Below are 22,219 nucleotides of genomic sequence, written 5' to 3' on the forward strand. Positions count from 1 at the left end.
TTTTTTTTTCTTTTTTTAATTAATAACTTCTTAGTTCAGGAAAAAAAAATAAACCACAAAAGAGAACTGGAAGAACTACTCTCCACCTTCTTTATAAAAGAACTTTTCTCGAAGAGACAGACTATATACCTTGTTCACCACTATGTCAAATCCTATCATAATCACCTTGGTTTCCACATCTATTCTACCACATTTCATGCTCAGCTTCCAAACATCTCTTATAAAGGAGGTGGGGATGTGCTTTAGACAGGTTAAAAATATGCTGCACCTTTAAAGTATTTAAACAATTACACCAAGCATAGTTCATACATTTATCACATTAACTATCACCTGGTAACCATACATTTAAAAAGGTCTAATGTAGAGTATGTAATACCCATGACAGATACTCTTACTTACTTAAGAGCATATAAAAATCAGGATTTATTCACCCTCCCCATCTGCAAGTCAATTTCTGATCTCTTCCTGGTACAATATAAATGACAAAAAAAATCCCTTCATTCCATTGCACTACTGCAACCCTATATGCATAGAAAGGCAGATTAATTACCTGTGACAGGGAAAAGGAAGAGGGGTTTAGAAAAAGAATTTGAAGAACATCTACTGCACACAGGTACTTTAGATGTTAAGCACATGAGTTCTGCTGTTTGGGTTTTTTCCCCCATTTTTTTTTCTTATGGTCACACAGTACACCCCTAAGCAAACATAACTTGAGTAAGTGCAAGTTACTCCTGACCAACAAAACTTCAGCACAAGAGGCTTGAGCACCAGCACAGTGACAAGGCTGTGCTGAAAGCCCATCTGGGGTGTGGGAGTGGTGAATGAGAATGTAAAGCACATTTCTGCATATAATGTGCAAAGGCTTGATCTCCACAACTGCACTCAATTTGCTACATGCACAGCCAGAGATGAAATGAGATCAAAACCAGCTGGGAATGGTTGTCCTGAGAAGATACAATAACCATTAAAAAATCTAAACATAAAATACAAATACAGAAGCAACAGAACATTGTTAATACTAAAAGACAGAAACACACTGTTGTTGTTAAAAGAAGTTTCAAGTAATATTCCAGATCCAATTTCAATCCTACTCACAGGAGAAAATGCCCAGAGATTAGGAAGAGAAGTCCACACCAAAGTGTATTTTTAATAGCATAAGGGCATGGTCAACAGACCCATCCTCGCGACAGCTATTTTCAAAAATAAAAAATCTAAACAGAAAGACATCATTCTAATTAGCATTCATATCAAGATGTGCATTACTGGAAATAGTTGCTTAATTCATTGCAACCAGTAGACACGATGTGCTGCATCATTTGTGCTCCATTATATCACAAGATACTGTGTGTACACTTTTTAACATCCAAGTATAAATCCTGCTCATAAAATAAGGCATACTTAAAACAACATGGTCTCTACAGAGGTAACTGTGTATGCTTTCTTCTCATTCTGCTTCACTCTTCTAGGTATGATGAGAACAAAATTGGTCCCAGTCGAGGTTTGTCAACATTGGCAACCAGATTATGGTCATATCAATTTGTAGGGAAGGGGGAAAGTTGGGATTTCTTTATTTTTAATGACACTTGGGACATCGCATGAATGAGCTCTGCAGAAGGCATGAAAACAAAATCTACATTTCCCATGTCAGTGACACCAGTGTGCCCCTTCATGATCCCTATCTCTATCCCTATCCAGAAATGCCTCCATATTGCTACAATTTGTCCAAATTCACTCATTTTCTGTAAGATTGTTCCTTCCAGTAAAGCTGCTATATTCTGTTTTAAATGATAGCTTTTTCTACATTTTCACCAGTGTATGCATGCTGGAGAACAGCTGCATTGCAGAGGTACATATTTAGCACATGGTATCAAACCAAAAAAGAAATACAAAAAAGTGAACCAGTGTGTCCTACTGGCTGCTCTATGTCAAAAGCACTGTTTGGTCTTCTGATATAAAACACTACAGAAGTAATATTAGCAGATGTCTGTTCTGCTTCAAGTATTACCCCAACTTTTAATGTGATCTTCCAATATTTGTGCAATTCTTTTTGTAATTTCACGTGAATAAAAACACCAACGTGTCTAATCTAAGAAAGGAAACTACCTCCACTGTAACACTGCACATACGGTAGAAGCTTGAAGTTGAAACAGCTGTTTATTGGATGGATTTCTTAAAAAGGAATATTAATGTGGTTTCTAGCCCAAATGCAATGGGTAGCAACAAAATATTGGACTACCGCAAAATGCAGTTACAAATATACACTGACAATATCCTTCTTAAATATTAATGGCTCTTGAAATACCCAGCAGATACTTTTACAAAACCTCTCTATTTTAAGTCTAACGATTTTTCTTAGTTTCTTCACAAGTAGTGCAAATACACTCCTTATTCTTAGGTCATCCCAAGATATGGCTGGTTTTTGTGAGTGTGATTGGTTTGTGTTCTTCACTGAAGTGACACAGGGACACTGTAGTCATGAGCATGGAATGCAATGCTTGCTGGACTACCTTGGAAAAAAAAAAATCTACCTTATTCATGTACAGCTGTAAAATTCTACAAATTAAAAATTTCCCATCAGGTTACCTGATGGAAAAGTTAATGATTCCCTGCTATGGGGGAACTGAGCAGATCCCCTGAAACCTTAAACTGTACAAGCAGTGTAACAGGCTTTTGTCCCCTCTCTACAGACTACAAGTTTTCAGTTCTTGAATCTTGTTTGCTCACAAATGTGATTGAATTTCCTAAAATAAAGAAAAACATAAGAATATTAAAATGTAACAAAGTTCTCAGAAGTCCGGCAACAAAAGCAAGTCAGCATTTTGCACAGGGTATTTTAAATGTTAAACAGTCTAAAGCAGACCATTTACACACTAAAATCTCTTTTTCAGAACCTGTTTAGATCATACTTTACTGTCATTTCACATGTAACAAGATTTTCAACATCTCTGATGCCTAATTCTCATTAGTTTTATTATGCACACAGAAAACCTGTTATTAAAAACCATTTCTCTATACTTCTGCATACTTCAAACCCAGAAGGCAATTAAAACAGGAATCAGTGATTTAATTTTCCCCTGCAAGGTGTTAGTAACTTTTAGTAGACAGCATTACACAAGTCATTAAGAACTAGAATTAACTAGGCTATCTTTACATTTCAACATAAACACATTCTCTGAGTGGCTTAGAATCTTCTGGAAAGAAAAAAATTTTCTCAGCCTGTATTATGTAAGTTTTATGGGAATGGCAAACCTGTCTTCATGGATTAAACAGATAACAATTTAGTACCAAGCACTTCCTCCCACTTCTCAAAAACACTTCTCTGTTCCTTGTTTTTCTCTTGCTTGGGCCATGCAGGCCCTCACACACAACTGAAACAGAAGCTGGAGTGTTGAGTGTGTCACTACATGTGGAGGAAATGGTGCAAAGGAGACCCTGAATTTCCCCCTCAGCTAGATTAGATCAAAGATCAGAAAAACCTTGCTCACATAATCTAACTACTTAGTAGAACAATTTAGCTCAATTAAAAAAATTAAATGTTATCTGGATATAAAGGAGTGGTATGACAGGACTGTTTGCTTTTATGGATTTTAGGAACTAAGAGCAGCAGGCAGTAAAGTTCTAGGAAGGACTAATGCTTGGGGAAAAAAAAGAAAGAAGGAAAAAAAAGCAAAAAACCCCTGAGTCATTTTTATTCTAGATGAAATTATCCACAACATGAACAAAGATGACTGGTGAGTACTTTGATATTGAATTAACGCTAACATTTCAAAACAAAATCTCCTCTGGGAACACAGACAGTCCTATAATGTGAAGTTACAGATAGCAGTGGTACTTCAAATTACATCTGCAACTTAAATCCAAAATTATTTTTGAAAGCTATTTGGTAAAACCCTTGAATTTGTAAGAGACTGCAGATTAATATTTTACAAGTCTGTCTTATGATCTGCTTGCCTGAGCTGCACAGACTGGTTATTTTCAACCCACAGTACCTGAAATATTAAAGGAATTATGCTAAGCGGGTATGTACATTGCAACATTAGAAAGATACTGCAGAATCTTCTATTCATTAAGGCAATTTCTCAATAAGGGGTAACAGCTCCTCTATTTTAAATTACACTGAGAATTTAGAGAATTATTCATAAGGCAAGAATGATTTTTCAACCCTCCCTGAAACCAGTTAGTTCTTAGGAAGAAAATTTTCGTTTTGTTTTATGAGTTTTTAATATTTTTTTACTACATGTGCAATTTTTTATAAGAATAAAACTGCACTGGCCATCAGAGGCCTTGATATTTTTATTCAAGAAGCTTGATTTACTTTGGAAGGACATTTCTCACCAGATACCAGGAGTCCAAGGCTGGTATGAAAACTCTTGACAAGTAGAGGGTTAATCTCTTTTCAGACTCAGTATTTAATTTTTGAGGCATGCAAGATTCCTTGGGTCAGAGATGTAAGACCTAGAAACTCCTCGGGAACCTGCTGTGGCTTATGTTACATGCTCCAAGCTGCTCCTGTTGCTAATTATTCCCACCAATTGATCCCTTCAATGGAAGCTGCACTTCACTAAAAGAATCCTTCCACCCCAGTGGGTGGAAAAACAGACTCAAGAAGTGTCAGCCATGGGTTACATCGACTTACAAGCGCTGGCACTGCCCTTGAGATGCACGGAGGGCTCATTTCAAAGTTGTGTTAAGAACAAAAATGACAAAAAATTCCCCGATGCTCACCCAATCCTGCTTTATGCTGCAAGTTCTGGCATTTGAAAGGCTGCATTTAGATTGTTGTTGGCTTGGTTTTTTTTAAGAAACGCAAAGCAAAATCACCTTCTAAAGGGTACAACTTACATGGCGTGGTGTGCTTTGACCTGAGTTCGACAGTTGCGTCCCCAGTAGCAATCAGGACGTGACGTGACAGTCACTACAAGAGGAGCAAATGAAATGCTGCATTTATTACAGAAGTCATTAAAGTGACCCAGATTATTAAGCCACTGCTAAAGGTGGTTACTCATCAGAAACAACACATGATTGGCAAGAAATGACTGTAGAACTATATTGTTTCATCATTCTGGAAACAAAGCAAACACTCTGTGAAGGACAAAAAATTAGTTTTTAATGTTAATACAGACATGATGAAAGTATTTGCTTCTCAGTGCTGTCAACTGAAGTTTTACCATTTATTTTATTAGAGATGGACTAGATTAGACACTCAGCATTTGTCTAGATGCACTTCCATATAAAAGAAAAATTATTAATTTGGGTAGAGTTTGCTGCTTGCCTCTGCCTTCACATACATTACAACTCAGCTGTCCAGCAGCTGAAGTGAAAAGCAATGCTAAGGGCAAACCAGGTACACAATTTTTGCTCATTATGCACAGCAGCAAAAGCAGAGTTCTCAACAACTTAAGACTGGGAAGCTGTTGTTAACAGCAAGAACTAAGTAATATTTAAAAACGAACTGTTGGAACAGCTTCTGTCCCAAACAAATTTAGGTCTGAATGAGGGACAGTTGCTTGCATGCCATTTTATACTAAAATTGTAAATGCAAAGATTTCAGATCAGTTTATGAAAGCATTCTTGTTCCTTGTTGAGAGCTGGTAAAATGTTAAATTGTTCAGAAGATGCATCATTTTATGCATTTAAAGGGGAAAAAATTTAATTACAGCAATTGGTTCCTATATTGCTAATTGGTTTACTATATTCTGATTTTACTGAGTTCCTCTTTTCACTCTGCAGATATACTTATTCTACACATGAGAAATGATACTGAAAGAAAAGGTTCCATTAGGGAGTCTGAAAATAACTATACACAAGCTTTGCAGCTGACAAGTAAAGCAAGGAACTAAGACATTAGCCCTGCCAAGTGCCAAAAGAACACCGATACAAAGATAAAACTCATGTTAACTCTTTAAATTACTTTTTCCCTCCTTACTGTGCAAAACAATCCCCACCTGGCAATTCAGCAACAGGAATATTCTGCCTGTACTGGTAGGCAAGTTCTCGAAAGCTGCGAAGGCCACAACAGTAGCAAAGCACTGTGTTCCCAGTAATTCTGTAATCTGGGGAGAAAACCAGTTTGTAAAAATGTAAAGCTTAATAAATCAGGTTTAACTAAAGAGCCAGGACTGCACTGGTTCTGTACACAGAACTCCAAACTTCTTGACAACGTTGCTGAGTTACATCCAGACAAGGAGTCATGCACGTGCAGACTGAACACAACACATACCTGACAACATAAAAACTCCTCTTTGAAGAGCTAAGAGACTTTCATTTAACATATTTTTCCATGTCAGACCCCTGGATGCCAGGTAATCCTGAAAAGAGCAATTTTAAGTGTTTAATCTAGAAATCTCCAATCTTTAAGAGTAAGCAAGCCATTTATTCTCAAATATTTCCAAATCTACCAGTAACTACATTTTCAGAATGGGTTTATGCTGATGACAAGTAAAAATAAAATACCTGTAACTTAATTAGCATGATACATTCAGACCACCAATAAAACCTTCCACTAAGTATCTTTTTTTCACCTCTTCACTTTTGCCAGAAGTTTGCAAATAGATTCGTTCCAGTCACATTCTCATTTCCCTCAAATCAAGATTCCATCCAGTTTACCTAATTTAGGCAACCCTGTTATAGTATGGGCAAAATATTTTCCATACAAGTTAGTGTGAAATTTAACTAGTCTGGGACAAAACATTTAATAATCATTGCTTTCCTGGCATGTTTTTATTTAATTATTTTTCTCTTAAACAGTATTTTGGATGATCATTTAGAGCTCATTTAATCAGCCTTTCAGAATCAGGTTCTGCAAGTGACACAGTGCTGCCACTGTAACTATTAGGCAGCACATCACTTCCATTTCATTACTGAGTACATCTTAAAACTTTGCACATTTGTTACTATCACACACAATGACTTTTAAACATACCTTTAGGATATCTGATTCATAGTGGTTGTTATTCAGGACGCCATCTAAACACTTATCACCAAGATTTATTTCTAATCAGAACGAGAAGAAGAAGAAAAGTTACTATTTCTTGCCCAAACCCTGTGGCCCTCACACATTTTCTGAAGATTCTTCTGTTTCCTGAAATAATATGCGCAGGCTCATGTGAGCACCAAGTACATGACTGCATTCAACATGTGCTAATGCATGTGATTTGTAGCTTCTAGTGGCACAGACAAGATACTGAGATTTTAAAATTTCAGCTTCAGTCCACAAACACTAGCAAGCTGCACAAATCACCAGTGCTAATAAAGCATATTCTATTAGCTCCAAACTGCAGCCAAGCCATTGTAACTGTTCTAATTTACTTTTTTAAAGGTCAAAAAGCCTTGAGTTTCACAAGTCTGCATGTTTAAGAGGGCAAGATTCTTTTCTAATCTGATACCATCAGGTGTTCAGTGCTTTTGCACTGGTTTGTAGGATTCTCCTACTAGACTGAAATACAGCATAGTTTTTTACACTGGAAAGAACTGTGCTCGGCAAGTGTAGTTTCTAACCCCAATACTGTATGAAGACACAAAGTTAAATCCTCTCAAAGTTAAGACACGTGCCACTTCAATTTTTTGTGTTTGTGATGTGAGGACAGAGGCCTTGCTTCTCTTTGCATGACTGTGCTACAAACTAGTCTGTCTCTTAAGTTCATTAAAGTTCAAGACAGGCAGACATTACTGCAAAGTGAACAGGCTGATAAGCAAAAAATTACTCCACAATACCACAGAATGGTGCCAAGCAGCCAAAACACGCCACGCGAGTGCAGCCCCAGTACAAGTGACAGAAGGGCTGCAGACAAACTGTGCCTGTAAAATAACAAAGAAAACCCCTGTAAGGACCTGAACACAACAGAACTCAACAGTTACCATTCTCATAAATCAGCAACAACAGAGCCCTAATAAACTTGGTTTAAAAAAGGTACAACTTTCTCAATTTTTTCAATTTCAATGAATTTAAAATATATTCTTTAAAGGACTAATAAATTCTTTAAAGGAAGATTCTTGCATGCTTTCACTACAAGTGTCCAAATAAAGAAGATTCATATAAAAAACAGTCTTCCAAGTAAATTTAAGTTTAATAATAAATAAGGAGAGGGTTCTGTAGAAAATAAAATAAAATGTGTACACACATTGCTGAGGAGCAACATGAGGATTCTGTTCACGCTCTGCTCTACGGTCAGGCATTGGCTGAAAGCAGCAGGTGCATATTACATGACTTCCTTGAGCAGGACACACGTACTCCTGAACAGCTGGATGAGTTAAAAAGGCAGGAAAAAAAAAAAGATGGAACAATTTACACAATTGCAATTTGGATGAGGAATCTTAGGGAATATTAACAACATAAAAATCTTGAAGTAACAAGCAACCTTTTTACAAAGACTCTATGAAGCAGCAGGAAAACAGCATTCAGACTTCTGAACTGCACAAGTATGTAAAATATTTCAGTATATAGAAAAGGTTAAAGGTTTTCAACCATCTCATCAAGCATCAGCAACCCATTTTGGACAAACACAGCCAAACGCTGTATCTGCAAAGATGTTGGTGTGGAGTTGTTCTCACAGTCCTGTGAGAGGGAGCTTGCTTAGGTCTAACTTAGTTCCCTGTTGTAGCACAGCTCATTGCTTAGCTCAGGGGAGTTGGAGATGATATTCAAGGGTCCCTTCCAACCCCAGCCATTCTGTGATTCTGCCCTGAGTGTCTGAGTTGCAGTATTTTAGTGCTGCACTGCTGGGGCAATGTGACACTGACCTGCAGGGAAGTTGGCAGAGGTTGATGGAGCATCTCCCAGAGCCTGCATTCCTCCTGCCTCTGTCTCCTGGCCTGTGCCAGGCACAGTTGGAACAGAGTGTCTTCGGTACCCTGGGCACTGTCTGCATACTATATATGGCTGACTGAAAGAACAATATGAAATTATACCAAACAAATGTAAATACAACTTTCATCATTATGCTAGACAAGGTTGGTCAGACTCTCAAAGTTTAAATTTAGGATTTCATCCTTCAGTAACAGATGAAAGTTTATGTTACTCAGTACCTAGCTCTGCTGGAGTTGTGACAGATAAAAACTTTGGGTTTTGTAGAATTCCTCAAGAACTTTTAAATAAAAGGAAAAGGAAAAAAAAAAAGAGCAATGTGACCAAAAGAGAGAAGAACAAAGCTGGAATAGTTATCTACAAGAATCCTTCTGTTCCTCTGTAGACATTGAGCAAAAAGTGTTTGCTGTTGAAAAGAAAGAGGAAGTATTTTGGTACTTGGGAATTCCTAGAGTCAAGCACCAGCTGCTTTAGTACCATACACCAAGTGAAAGCAGCATTCCAGTCACATAAGAAAGCACAATAATTGCAAATACATTCATAGAATCATGGACTGCTTTATCTCCTGATAAGATCTTAGCCAGAAACCTGTCTTTTTTTATTGCACAATTCAACATAGAACTGTTGGTCACAAACTGAATCTTGCTGGATTTCTAGGAAGTTCTTATTTCTGGTGATTGCTCAAGGTTCAAAAGGATGGCCAGCAAAACTACCGAGTTAATTACTGTCAAGAATGAACTTAATCTACAAACAGATTCTGGCAATGATCATGGAAATACTATCAGCAATACGAGCATTTGTGAAACTAGCTCAGTTTGTGGGTCTGTGCATTCAAACACAGGCACACAACTTAAAAACAGACATACCTGATATCTGAGGATTCACTATCTACATCAGACAATTCCAGTAAATCTTCAGAACTTCCTTCCTCATCTGAAAAAGATCTCCGCACCTTAGGCTGCAACATGTCTTGAGTAATTTTGTTTCTGGCATCCATGCTCCGAACATCATCTTCATTGCGACATTTATCTGGCACGAGAACCAAATTCAAATTTCAAGAGAAAATAACACCTCACATCCCTTATCTGCACTCTGCTTTCTTAATGCAGTTACCATTATTGTGTTTTCATTTCCATAAGACTTGTTTTTGGATGAGAGAGCTCTAGATCATCTTAGTTAAATTCCCCTCTCTGTTAAGGAGGTCCAGTATCAGGCAACTTAAGTTTTGTTTTCAAGAGGCCAGGATCAAAGTTCATCAAATCCACATTTAAGTATGTTTTTCAAAAGTATCCTACTCATGATTAAGTAACAAATTAAAATGAAGCATTCTTAGCACACTCACATTATTAAATCACCTTCTACAGGTTATTATGTCATGTTAAATACACTTGTTTTCTGACAAGCCATGTTAGAGAAAACAGCAGGGTAGAAAAGCACACAGGTATTTCATAGATAACAGTGTGTCCCAACATCAGTTATGCAGCTCATGTGTGAAATCCATTGGATTCTGCCACAGACACTGTTCAACTTGCCTGGATGCTGAATCAGATAAGCTTCAACCAAGTTGTTCAATATATGGTTTTTACAAATACGTTCTACTGGACAACGACAAGTTGGACACAAAGAAGATCTTTCCATCCATCCTGAGTAGCAGGCAGCACAAAAAGTATGCATACAAGGCTGCAAGCTGGAAAACAAAGAAATGGGGTCAAAATACAAATCTTTCATGTTTTTCAGATGCATCCATTTCCCTGAAAAAACTATTTGGCATTGATTTGACTATCTACATAGGGTAGGAAAAGGAAAATCAAGAGGGTCTGTGAAAATGCTGATTATCCTGACCTCCTCAAACAGCTGTCACTCAAGGTCTTGCATTTTTACCACATGATGAAAGCTTTTGTCACTCTTACATACCTTACACAGTCATGCAGCAGTTCTTGGCAGATAATGCAAGTTAACGTCTCTTCCATCTTATCTGGTTTCACATTTGATGTTTTTGCATCTTCAGAGCCAATTTTAATTATACATTCACTTGGAGCTGCTGGTGAAAGATTTGGACAAGTATCTTCATCTACAAAGACAGAAGGAGATAGATTTTAAAGCTTTTTTTAACTTATTTTTATTCAAGTATTAAAAAAAATCCCTGAAAGATCTGCACTGATTCACTGTTCACTGGCAACAGTCCCAAAAGAGGCTCTTGCTTTACACACTACAGCTTCTGCTACTGGAGACATTATTTTCATGGGACCAAAAATCAAGTAAGTGAGACACAAGAAACAAGCTGAAGGACTGATGACAGCTGCTGTAATTCAATTTGGAGTGGTGGGGGTGAGGGTTAAGTTGCAGAATACTATAATATACTAGCCTCCTTTTAGTTTCTTCTTAGCAGGTTCCAAACCTTCCTCCTCCCCTGTTCTTTGAGAATCTGATTCTGCGTTTTCTTTGTCAGTGATTTCTGGAGCAATTGCAGAAGCTTCAGCATTCACATCCACCTTTTCATGCTTGGCATGCAGTGCTCTTACACACATGGATTCTAAGATGGGGAAAGCAGGCACAGGAGTGACAACTGAGGACTGTGATCCTATAAAATAAAAACAGAAACACGAACATGGCTGCACACAGCTATGGGATGTGTGAAAACAAAAGGTACTCAAACCCTGACGTGGCACACACATCAATCCAAACATCTGAATAGGAAAAAGTGGAGCAGAAAAGCAAATCTGCATAACTTACTAAACACACTCTGAACCAATCTGCTAATTGGAAAACCTGGGGGGAGAACAACCTATTAGTTGTGTAACCCTACTTAAAATCCCCATTCCTCTTTCAATTGGAGAGTATTTATTCTTAAGACTATTATCCACATCAGGTCTTCCTGACAAAGATGCCAGGCTGGGTTATGCAATACTGATCATACGTAACAGGTTGGGATCACAGCAAAGGGAAAGCTTTGTTTCCATAGGAGCCAATGAGGTCCCAATGAACTGCTGACAAATGCATCCAGGAATTCTCACAATTCCTTCACTCGTCCATCAGGATGCCCTGCCTGCCCACAGACAGAAAGTTAAAATGCACATATCCACCTGGTATTTTCACTAGAACTTTACAAAGCAAATTCTAAACTGAGATAGGGACAAGAGATCAATCTGTTTAAACTAAAAACTGGACTAACAGTTGATGAGCTGGACTCGGTGATCCTGATGGGTCCCCTCCAACTCAGCATATTCTATGATCGTATGATCAAACGTCACTCGACCCCAGCCTCACCAGATGTAGACGGATTATCCTGCTGAAGAGATGCAGACTCAACCGGAGAGGTAGGAGAAGCATTAAAGAGGTTTGATGTAGAAGTAGATGGCTGTGGTTCCTCATAGCAAGACTGAGTAGCTGACAGTGATGAGGTAATTTGGGTCTCATCATTACTTCTTCCTGTACTTGAGGTATCTTTGGTCACATGGCATTGGTCTTCTACATTAACTTCTACAGTTGGAAAGGGGGAAAGGAAAGAAAAATATCTTTGTGACAGTCACCACATCATGGCTTCAAAATTCCAAGAAATCAAACTCTCTCAAGAGTGTTACATCAGTCATTGGAGCTTAGCTCCTCTGCATGGGTCTTTAATTACTTCCTTACCTACTGCTTCTTGAGTTGCATCATGTTTTGTGTTTAAGGATTCATAAAGATAAGCAACATCTGAAAGAGATTTAAAAATATTAATCATGCTCTTTAAACAAAAATTCACTTAATCCCACATAAACAACTTCTATTCACAAGTGGCTGCATCCCTAAAGTGTCTGACAATGGAAGAGGCAAATGAGGGGTCACCTCAATAGTACCATGTTAATACTCCTACTTAGGAGGCAATTAGGAGCAGCACAGCAAGATCTTTTCTTCCCAGGAAACCAGGCAGAGCAGCTTTTGTGTGACGTTTAACTTGTGCCAGCCATGGAACCAGAGGCTTAATCATTTCTTAAACCTAAAATCTGCTCTGTCAGAACAGACTGTATTTTTACTGATACTTGAATCAAAGTTCTTCGAAGAAGCTTATTACTTCTGAGCTCACTTCTCAACCTCTTCAATCAACATTATTTCATTTCTTTGTGAGATACATGAACTCTCAAAAATACAGACTGGGACATGTCATAAGTTTCAGCCAGAAACTAATTTAGAATCTATTAATAAAGCCAACTGGATAATATCCTTTTCTTTTCAATCTTACTTGAATTTAATATTGTTCCAAAAATTCCTCTACCTTGCTACCTTTTTGTCACCTACAACCACCTACAAGCAAATAAGACTGTCTTAGTTGGCAGCAATCCTTTTTCTGATCAGAAGTTAAAATATTGTCCCCTTCAGCAGGACTTAGACTGGCCAAACAGGCATGCCCTATCCCAATTTTTCTCTGTGTTTGAAATGGACAAGCTGAAAAAGCAAAACTGGAGGCTTGGTAATTTAACTGCTTATTAACCCAAACGGAAATCAGTGATTCAGTTCATTGCCTGGAAAACTCACCCAAGTGATTCATCTAAGTAGCATCAAGTGCAATAGTGCCAACTCAGAAAGGATTCGTGAGAGAAACTCCACAGACAGAAAAATACAGCTTATCACTGCTTCATGTAACATTGACACCAGACAGTATAAATCTGTCTGTATATAAATTAACAACAATTTCATAAATGAAGTATTTAAACAGTGCGTATGTATCTAGAATTTTTTAATTAACAGTTTATATCTTTATTACTGTATGGAAATTGTAAATACAGCATTGTTCCAGGTTTACCAATTCTACTTTCACTGTAGGGCTCTCCCCCCCATTTTGCCTCTTCCCTCTTTAAAACAAAAAAGCCAACCTACACACACAAACCAAAAAGCTTCTGCAGCCTTTCCTACTGGTGCTAAAAACTGTTTCACTGGGATATATAAAGTATCACTAACTACCCCTGCAATTTGACTTCTAAAAGAAGCACTGGACATGTGATTAGAACCTCATTACTTACCATTCCATGCATTAGTTCTACCAAAATTACTTCTAGGCACATTTAAATTTCAGACAGTTGCTCAGATTTGTCTCTGTAAAAACTGGCACATCCATGACCTCTTCTCTAGAGACTTGTTTTTAAACACATTTCTCTTTAAAGCAGAACTACTCAATTTTATTATACAGATATTTCTTTTCCCTCATGACTCAAAAGAAAATGACTAAGCACACAATTTAAAAAGTATTATTCACTTACTGTTCTCTGGCTCATTTTTTCTGTAAACAACATAGATCACATCCCCAGTCTGTAATGGGTATGTCTGCTTCTTAACCACTTTCAGTTTATTAATTACTGTTCCATTAGTACTGTAAAGAAAAAGAAAATATAACTTAGCATAAATGTTTTCATAATTACACAGGAGAAGGAAGGGAAAACACAAGATACATTTACAGAGGAAAAGCTATTGGCTACCCCCTAAAAATGTAAGCGGACAAAAAAAAACTTTTTTAAAAAAAGGAAGTCTAACAACAAAAAAATTCTCCCAAAGACAGAAATGCAGAGCTACTGGAACTTCAAAGCTCATTTGCAACTACTGGTAAAGAGAGGGCAGCTGACAGACAAAAGACCCCTGATATTTGGCCAATGTCTCCAAATAATTAGATGATTGTTTCTGTACAATAGCATTCACCATTTAAGTATAAAACCAAAAGGACAATATGAATTCTATTCAAAAAGTTCCAGGCTGTGTTTTCCATTTAATACTGGAAATCTCCTGAGATGTTCTGTGACAAAGGAACTTCTCCTGTACTCCTGTACAGTCACGGATGCCAGGCAGTGTTAATTTATTTGCCCCCTCCTCTTTCAAAAAGGAAAAAAAACCCTAAAATTGTGAGGTTACTTGGACTGTTTGCAACTTGAAAGTGAGAAGTTAACAAGGTGAAAAAAAGTGATACATAATGAAAGATGAATTGGAATGAATTATTTTGATATTGATAAAAAATTCAATACTTGTAGAAGAAATTAAACTAGGGAAAATGAAAATGCAGATCATTGCTGATTAATTTCTTTATCCCCTTAACTATGGGTGATGTTGTACACACAAGCCATTAATGTTTTATAACCAAGTCAAGTTATTCAAGTACTGAATAATTCCAGCTCACTTGCAGTAAGCATCCTTCAGGGCTGCAGCCCTCTCGAATTACAGACTTCTGCCACTCAAAATCTCAGCAACTGGTACCAAATATGAATGAACAGAAAATAACTGGTTTTTTTCTGCTTTTCCCTCTCTGCAGAGCAGCTGCAAGAAATAACAGCAAAGCTCTGCTGCCATCTCCTGGAGGCACGGCCCATGCCCAGGGCACAGCAGACTGTCCCTCACTGCAGGGGAGTTATCTGGAAATAAGCACCTTCCCTCTCCTCTTTCCTGACACAGAAGTATGAATTCAAAGTTCAAAAGCAAAAACAAGCCCTTTGTCTTGTTTGGCCCTTTGGAAGCACTACAGCAAGTCGTGATCAAAGTATTAGTTCTTGGTCTTGCTGCTGCAGCTGCTTCCACAGTCTACGTGGCTGAATCAACTAACCCAACATAAATGAGATGCTACTTTAAACTTTCAAGAAATGAAAAAAAAAAAACATTTGGGCCACACTGATGAAATTTCAAGCTTCTCCTACAAGCAAGAAAACTATTTATAGCAGTTTTGACTATACAGATGACTCGGCTGTAAGACATAAGCACTGAAGAACCAGCAGAACAGAGAAATCACTAAATGACTGCCAAAGGTTAGCAATTAAGAGGAAAACAGAATTTTAGTCACTCTGTTAAAAACAACACTGATTTTTTACTTCATACTGATGGTAGTGATAACATTTTAAAAAATTATGTTGAAGCAAAAAATGTATCTCCTTCAATTGCCAAATAAACAGTTAAGTTTACACCAACCTCTGAAACCTGTCAGAGGTCCTTTAACAAAACTAGGAAACATCAAATTTGACCTCTCAGTTTTCCAGAAGGCATCTCCCATCTGCCCCAAGTGTTCTAGACCTTCTTTTGTAATAAATCAGCTAAAATTCAGTGAAAGACAAGTCTTGTTAGTTGAATTTAACTTCTACAGGCAATGCCTAGCCCAAACATTTCACTAAGCAAAGGGGGGAAAATGTCACAATCATGTATTTTATGAAGTAACTCTGTCATGACTGCTGAGTTCCAAGATTGTTCTGGGGGACAATAACACAAGGTATTTTTGGGGAAAGGAAAAAGCCCAAAATATCACACATCTAGTAACCACTCAGGCTTGGTTTCACAAAGCAAGATGCAGAAATAGCTATGCAAGACCCCAGTCATCAAATTGACCACAGACAGCCAAATCTTTTCAGTTCTGTAGTTACACAGACTTCAATGAGAGCTGACTAATGAATTATTTGGCACCCATGGACCCAAATGAAATAGGAATGAACGGCTATCACTTAACACAGAAAAGCATAAGCTTTTCTTCAATGCATTAGTAAATGAAAGCAGTTGTATTTATCTCTCAGCCAGCAACCAAAGGGAAAAAATTATTCAACTATCCCAGATAATTGTATCAGCCTTTTACTTCCAATTCTAGGCTTTAGCATGAGGTTTTTAACAGATATGGTGACATTCCAGATTAATGTTGTGGGTAGACACACATGATAAATTATAACTTTTATACTTTATTCTGATGTTTCAAATTAAGCTCCCCATAAAATAAGTAGAAAGTACAATGAGAATGCCAAATATGAAGGCCATTCATTAGGACTAGATACTGAATTGATGCCAACTGGCTGTACCATTTTTCAAGTGGAGAAGAAAAACAGTACTATCAGATATAAAATGTGTTGTGAAACTATGTCACAAAAGGTTCCAATGTCACTTTTTCAAACAGTTAACGAAAAAAATCAGGCCTTGACTCAATTCCAATATGGTTGATGTCTCTACAGTTTCATTAATGAACCATAAATTCTGTTTACTTCCCAATCCCATCTGCTGTGCAGAATTGATATGAACAGCTTCACTCAGAACAGGGCTACTTTTGAAGTAGATGAATGATCTATGTGTTGTAAAAAACTTTCATATCCTTCCAAGAAAAATGCCAGTCTAATAATTTCTAATATTTATTTGTATCCATCCAGGAAAAGAATGTAGTTTATGTTAAAGCTTCTGGGTTAGCAGTTATCTGATATTAAAGTACATATAATCCTGAACACACTGTAAACTGAGAGTTTTGAATTCTCTTAAGGTACAGAACCCTTCTGTATTGTAATTCTCCACTCTTTCAATGTTCACAGACATAGTTTTGACTGGAGGGTGAAGAGAATTCAGTAGCAGAAGGGACACCAGCACTAAGTGCAGATCAACCTCTGATTTACCCATAGAAAGGGAGTATCTGCTTTCCTGTCATATGAGCATCAGCCTTGTCTAAATAGTATCCTGATCAGAAAGATCACCTACTAAGAATCTTAAAAGGAAAAAGCCTACAAAATAACAAGAATTACACTAGTTGCCTTTAAAATTTCTTTTTCAAAATGGAGAATCTTACAACTGCTTTTACTGGGAGAAATCCAACTGCTGCCTCCACTGTATTAGGTCAGCTTGTACAATTTGTTTTCTTTCAAGCAGTATAAAGCAACTAGTGCATGGTTTGGAAAATAAAGCAGAAACACATCCCAAAAAAGGGCGAGTCTGAGTATTTTATTTTACTGTTTGCTAACTCTTGGCTTTTGTTACTTCCAAACTTTTATTTACTCAATAATTTTGAATGCTCTACACATTTTCTTTCACCTCCAAATTTTGGGGAATTCTTTTCAAGTACATTCAAGAACTCATTAGGCTAACAGAACACAAAATGTTGGCTGTCTACATATATTTGATTAAATTCTTTGGATTAGGCACAACAGAGAAACAAAGTCCACTTGGTTTGACTGTCCCACACTCACTGCCTCCTTCAATGCATTCCTCTTCACCAGAAAAATCTGAGCTTGACCACAGCAATGTTTCCAAATTATTTTCCACTTCAGAGAAGAAGAAGCTGACCTTGCAGTATTTTTCTGTGACTCTAAACATCTGTACTGCCAACTCAGACATTCAAGAACCATCTTCTTTCAGGCTGACTTTTTGGGACTCATCTGCTATTTGGCACAAACATTGGAAGACCCAGAAGAACCAGAAGAGTCTTGGGCAGGGAGTCATATCAAACCTGTTTGGTTTCTTGATTCAGCAATTGGCAGCCACACTTCAACACAAGAGGGGGAGCACTCAGGGATTTACTCTTTGTTAGAAACACAGAAGTGTAACAGGCACAAGCAGCTCCCTGGCAATGCTCCGTGGGTGCAGCCTTTCTGCTGTACTACCTTGTAACAAGCCTCACCTTTTCATGAATATACCATAGACAAAATTAACTTTAATTTGGCTTTGCTAGTATTCAGCTGGCTGCACCTTCTGCCTCAGGGGGTGGGTAAGGGGAAAACAAAAATAGGCAGGAATGTTTCTGCATCATGTACAATTTATTTAGCTTGTTCTGTCATAACATTGGTCTAAACCAACTCTGCCAGGGACAGTTTCTCAAGTGAGATTTATAGCTACACTCTGAGACTGCCATGATAGGCAAACATCGTTTGGTTTGTTGTTTGCAACATCCTGAAATTTAGGATTATACTGGAGCATGACAACTATAAACCTTTCCCAGACATCCCAGTGAATCTTTTTTTCCCCAAAAATTTAGCATTCTGTCCTACAGTTTCTGGGAGTATAAACCCTACAGGAATCTATCCTGGATCTATCCCTAATTACAACCTTGAAGAGGAGAGGAAATACACCCTTATCAGGTTTGCAGATGACATCAAAGCAGGGGCAGAGCTGGGGGCACTTTGGAAGGCCAGCAGAATGTGCCCATGACGTACAAAGATAAACAGGAAAGTTTCATATTTGAGGTTGTGAAGGATATCATGTTCAATCCCTGTTTCAACCCTGAAGGCAATTAAATATGTTGTTATGGTCACTCAGGGTTAGTATCACCTGCTGAGCTTTTGACTAAAGTCCCTCCAAGAACACTTTGAGAAACCAACCTTGTATCTTCCAATGACACTTGACCAGACTCTTCATCCACTATGATTTTACAGTGATCTCCAGACACCAACTTGTTGCCAGGGAAAGATAAATCACAGCCTTAAAAAGAAAGATTTTCCAGCAAGCTTAAAAATACACATTACACAGTCAGATCAGCATTCTACATGGCTATAAATGCAACATAAACTGACATCTGCAATAGTTCAGAACTTCTGCTGTCACACAGGCAGCAGCACAGCCAAGAGTGAGACACATAACTACAAGGAGTGAGACAGCCCCATGTGCTGATATAACCATTTCAACCATGTGAAGATGTTTCAGTTCCCTTCCCCCCCATCCTAGCCCTCAAAGATGGAAATCAAATCACAATTACTCTGTTCTAGAGTGCTACAGAAATATCCACACATATCTGAGGTGCTCAATTTAACTCCCAAAGGCACACTTGTCACAGCACTCACTTCTTTTTCCACATCATTGTAATACTGTTTCATTGGATTTAACTTCTGTTTTGTTCTGGTGTATTGGGGGGAAGTAGTGGGAACCAACCAATAACTGATTAAAAAAATATTTAAAAATTCTTATCAGTGTTCTATCTTACAGTCTTTTGTTTGTTTTTAAACAGGAAAGTTTTCCTCATCTCAGTTGACAACATTATTATGTTAACAAAGCTGAAGAGAATTACAAATCCAGGACTAGGATTTAGGGATACACAGGAGAAGAGTCATGATGATGTAATAAAAACCTTCCTACCTCCAACTCAAGGACTCTGAGAAAATCTTGTCTTTTTAACATTGAATATTCAAAGCAACACTCAAGGTTCTCTCACAAAGCACTAGCTTACACCAAAGTTATAATTAACAACCACGATTCCCCTCCACCTATACACACTGTGAATGAACTGATCTCAACAGATCCAGCAGGAAAGCAGCAAGCACTACCTCATATTGCTATAAAGTCACAATGTGGTATTCCAATAACCATCCATTTAACTAATCCATTAGCAAACAGCTATGGAAAGCTGTTTGCAACTGAACAAGAAAGAATTCACCTTTTTTTTCTGCCAGACAACCCTCAAACAGACATCAGCTTGAAGAATTTACCCACAGCTTAATGATAAACAATCTCAATAGATATCACCAACTGTAAATTTGCAAAACGTTTTTCCTTCAAGACACTGTCTGCCTTTCTTACAGAGCTATAGCATCTGGTGATTGTTCACAGCTATTTACAGGAAGTGACTGATCGGCCGAACAGCCTGGACTGATGAACAGGAAAAAGAAAATTAGCACTGCCAAGGCAGCACAAAAGAAAGTTAAAACACTTCAGTCCTTGTTTCAAACACTGTGAGCATGAAATCCTTTAAAATAAAGGCAAATGGTACAAGTCCTAGACTCTGGGAATAAAGCTTTCAAATCGACTCTCAGAGAAACTTTCAGTACTTGCTGGCAGTCTTTATATGGTCAAAAGAATTAAGGGCTTTTATGTGGGTGTTTTCTTCCCTGTGAAGCCAAAGCATTTTGCATTGCAGTTCCAACTTATTTTAACCACAGAAACGAAACTAGAAAGTAAACAAGACTGAAGCACAGAAACTTCTGAATCAACAATCGGGTTTCCTTATTTACACAAACTGCCACAGACTACCTAAAAGGCACACTGACTTTAAAACGTGTCAAAAGTTACTGAAAAAGATCACCATAAAATTACTTATTCACACAGCTAAGAGGTAAATTGGGAAGACGGGGGAGTCTGGCAAGCACCTCCAACAGCTGGAAGCACCAAACCCAACTAGTTTCAGTCCACCTCCCAACGCTGTGAAGGCCAGGAGGAGGGATGGCTGCTGTCCCCCGAACACCGCCCCTGTCCCACCTTTCTTCCGCCCAATGGTCCATTCTCTTTTCAGCAGCAGGACGTGCGGCTCTGCCTCATCAGCACCCAGCCGGATCAGCTTCCCCCAGGGCTGCGGCTGGCTCTGCTCGCCTCCTTCCGACTGCTCCATTTGGATTCACATCTGACAAACAAACAAAGCGAACCCAAACCCCATCACCACACGGCACCCGGGGCGGCACAGCGCTCCCCGGCACCCCCGGCACCCCCGGCACCGGGCCCTGCGCGCCGCTGCCCCGCAGCCCCTTCGCACCCCCGGGGCTCCCCCGGCCCCGCCGCTCCCTTTGGTGCGGCGCCGCAAAACCCTCCCTCCGCCTCGGCCCCCCGCAGCCAGCCCAGCGCCTTCCCTGCGCCCCCACCCCGCAGGGCCGCTCCCCGCCCGACGGGGACCGAGCCGGGGGAGCCAGCGGGGGCGGCCTCCGTCCGTCCGCTGCCTTCCCTGGAGCGGGGCGGGGGCGGCCGGCGAGGCCCGGGGGTGCGGCGGCCCCGCGGCGCGGCCCGTCCCGGGCCCCTCACCCCAGCGCCGCGGCCCGGGCGGCGGCTGTCAACAGACATTGCCCCATCAGCTGATGCGGCCGGGGCGGGCCCGCGCGCCCATTGGCCGGCGCGCCGCGCGGGGCGGGCCTTCCGCCGCCCGCCGCCGAGCCGGCCGGAGCGCCGCCGCTTCCGGTGAGGCCGCGCCCCGCGCCGCCCGTAGGGAAAAGCGTGGCTGAGGCGGCGGCGACGCCCCGGCGGCCATCTTGGGTGTGGGCACACACCTTGGGTGTGGGCGGGCCCGCCGGCGGGACAGGCTGCGCCGCCATCTTTGTTACGGGCAGATCGGTCGCCTCACTGCGACCGTGTGTGCCCACAGCCGGCTGAGGTGGTTTCAGCGGTCTCATCCACTAAAGAATTGTTGATTGGAACAAGAACTCTTGGATGTTGAGCAGGCATTGGCTTGCCGGCAGCGGCTAAATAAAGAACACACCCTGCTGGTCCAGGGCCAGGCTTTAAAAAGCAAGCTGGGACTGAGGCAGGGTCCGGGGCCGCTGATGAAGGGGTCACGCACGGAGGGGGCAGCCCCAGTTTTGCTCAGGAGACTCTTATGAAGTAAACCCCGGCATTGTCGGGGACAAGAGCGGGGGACAGAGCTTTCCGAACTTTGAGACTCGTCACTTGTCTCTTTGTTACCACATCGACCACCTCATTGCCATGTCCACTGCTTGGTGGTCCTTTGTGTAAAACAGTATCACTGCTGTGCACTTGTTGATGTGCTCGTTTATACAGGTTTTGTTTCTTTTTCGTGGGACATTTGTACCACGTGCACCATAATTTGTTTAGACCAATTAGCGCCCTGTATAAAGTGGCTGCCTGGCCAAAGGAATTGTGGTCCTTTTGCGCAGCATTCTTCTAGCGACAGATCTCTTTATTATATTTATCTGAAGGACTCCATACAGTTTTATTTTCATAAAAACAGAACAAGAAGCTGAG

General features: G+C 39.6%; 1 protein-coding gene across 8 annotated transcripts; it reads right to left on the minus strand.

The window, feature by feature from the left end:
- CHFR (checkpoint with forkhead and ring finger domains) lies at positions 1-21,384 on the minus strand. 8 transcript variants are annotated; one of them, XM_038152352.1, is made up of 18 exons: positions 21,266-21,384; positions 20,732-20,873; positions 18,865-18,964; positions 14,038-14,147; positions 12,437-12,496; positions 12,071-12,283; positions 11,169-11,336; positions 10,718-10,874; positions 10,336-10,490; positions 9,670-9,832; positions 8,740-8,882; positions 8,121-8,240; positions 7,714-7,797; positions 6,923-6,993; positions 6,221-6,308; positions 5,946-6,053; positions 4,843-4,915; positions 1-2,741 (listed from the first exon to the last, which is right to left on the minus strand). In XM_038152352.1, exons 2-18 carry the CDS (start codon positions 20,859-20,861, stop codon positions 2,699-2,701), a joined length of 1,986 nt encoding a protein of 661 aa, XP_038008280.1. In that variant the 5' UTR covers positions 20,862-20,873; positions 21,266-21,384; the 3' UTR covers positions 1-2,698. The 8 variants fall into 8 exon arrangements, with proteins under 8 accessions (XP_038008280.1, XP_038008275.1, XP_038008279.1 ...); XM_038152347.1 differs by having other exon boundaries at positions 11,169-11,384; XM_038152351.1 differs by having other exon boundaries at positions 11,169-11,384; positions 21,189-21,295.
- Positions 21,385-22,219: the final 835 nt, after the last annotated feature.

This window comes from Motacilla alba, chromosome 15, assembly GCF_015832195.1.
Source record: "Motacilla alba alba isolate MOTALB_02 chromosome 15, Motacilla_alba_V1.0_pri, whole genome shotgun sequence".
NCBI classification, from domain to species: Eukaryota; Metazoa; Chordata; class Aves; order Passeriformes; family Motacillidae; genus Motacilla; species Motacilla alba.

What these genes read in the sequence shown, in the direction of transcription:
- CHFR (XM_038152347.1), bottom strand. Translation starts at nt 20,861, where the DNA reads ATGGAGCAGTCGGAAGGAGGCGAGCAGAGCCAGCCGCAGCCCTGGGGG. An exon ending in CTGCTTGGCACCATTCTGTG is followed by an intron (nt 6,994 to 7,713) that starts GTATTGTGGAGT and finishes CGTTCTGATTAG; the next exon opens with AAATAAATCTTGGTGATAAG. An exon ending in AGGAGTTTTTATGTTGTCAG is followed by an intron (nt 6,054 to 6,220) that starts GTATGTGTTGTG and finishes TTTTCTCCCCAG; the next exon opens with ATTACAGAATTACTGGGAAC.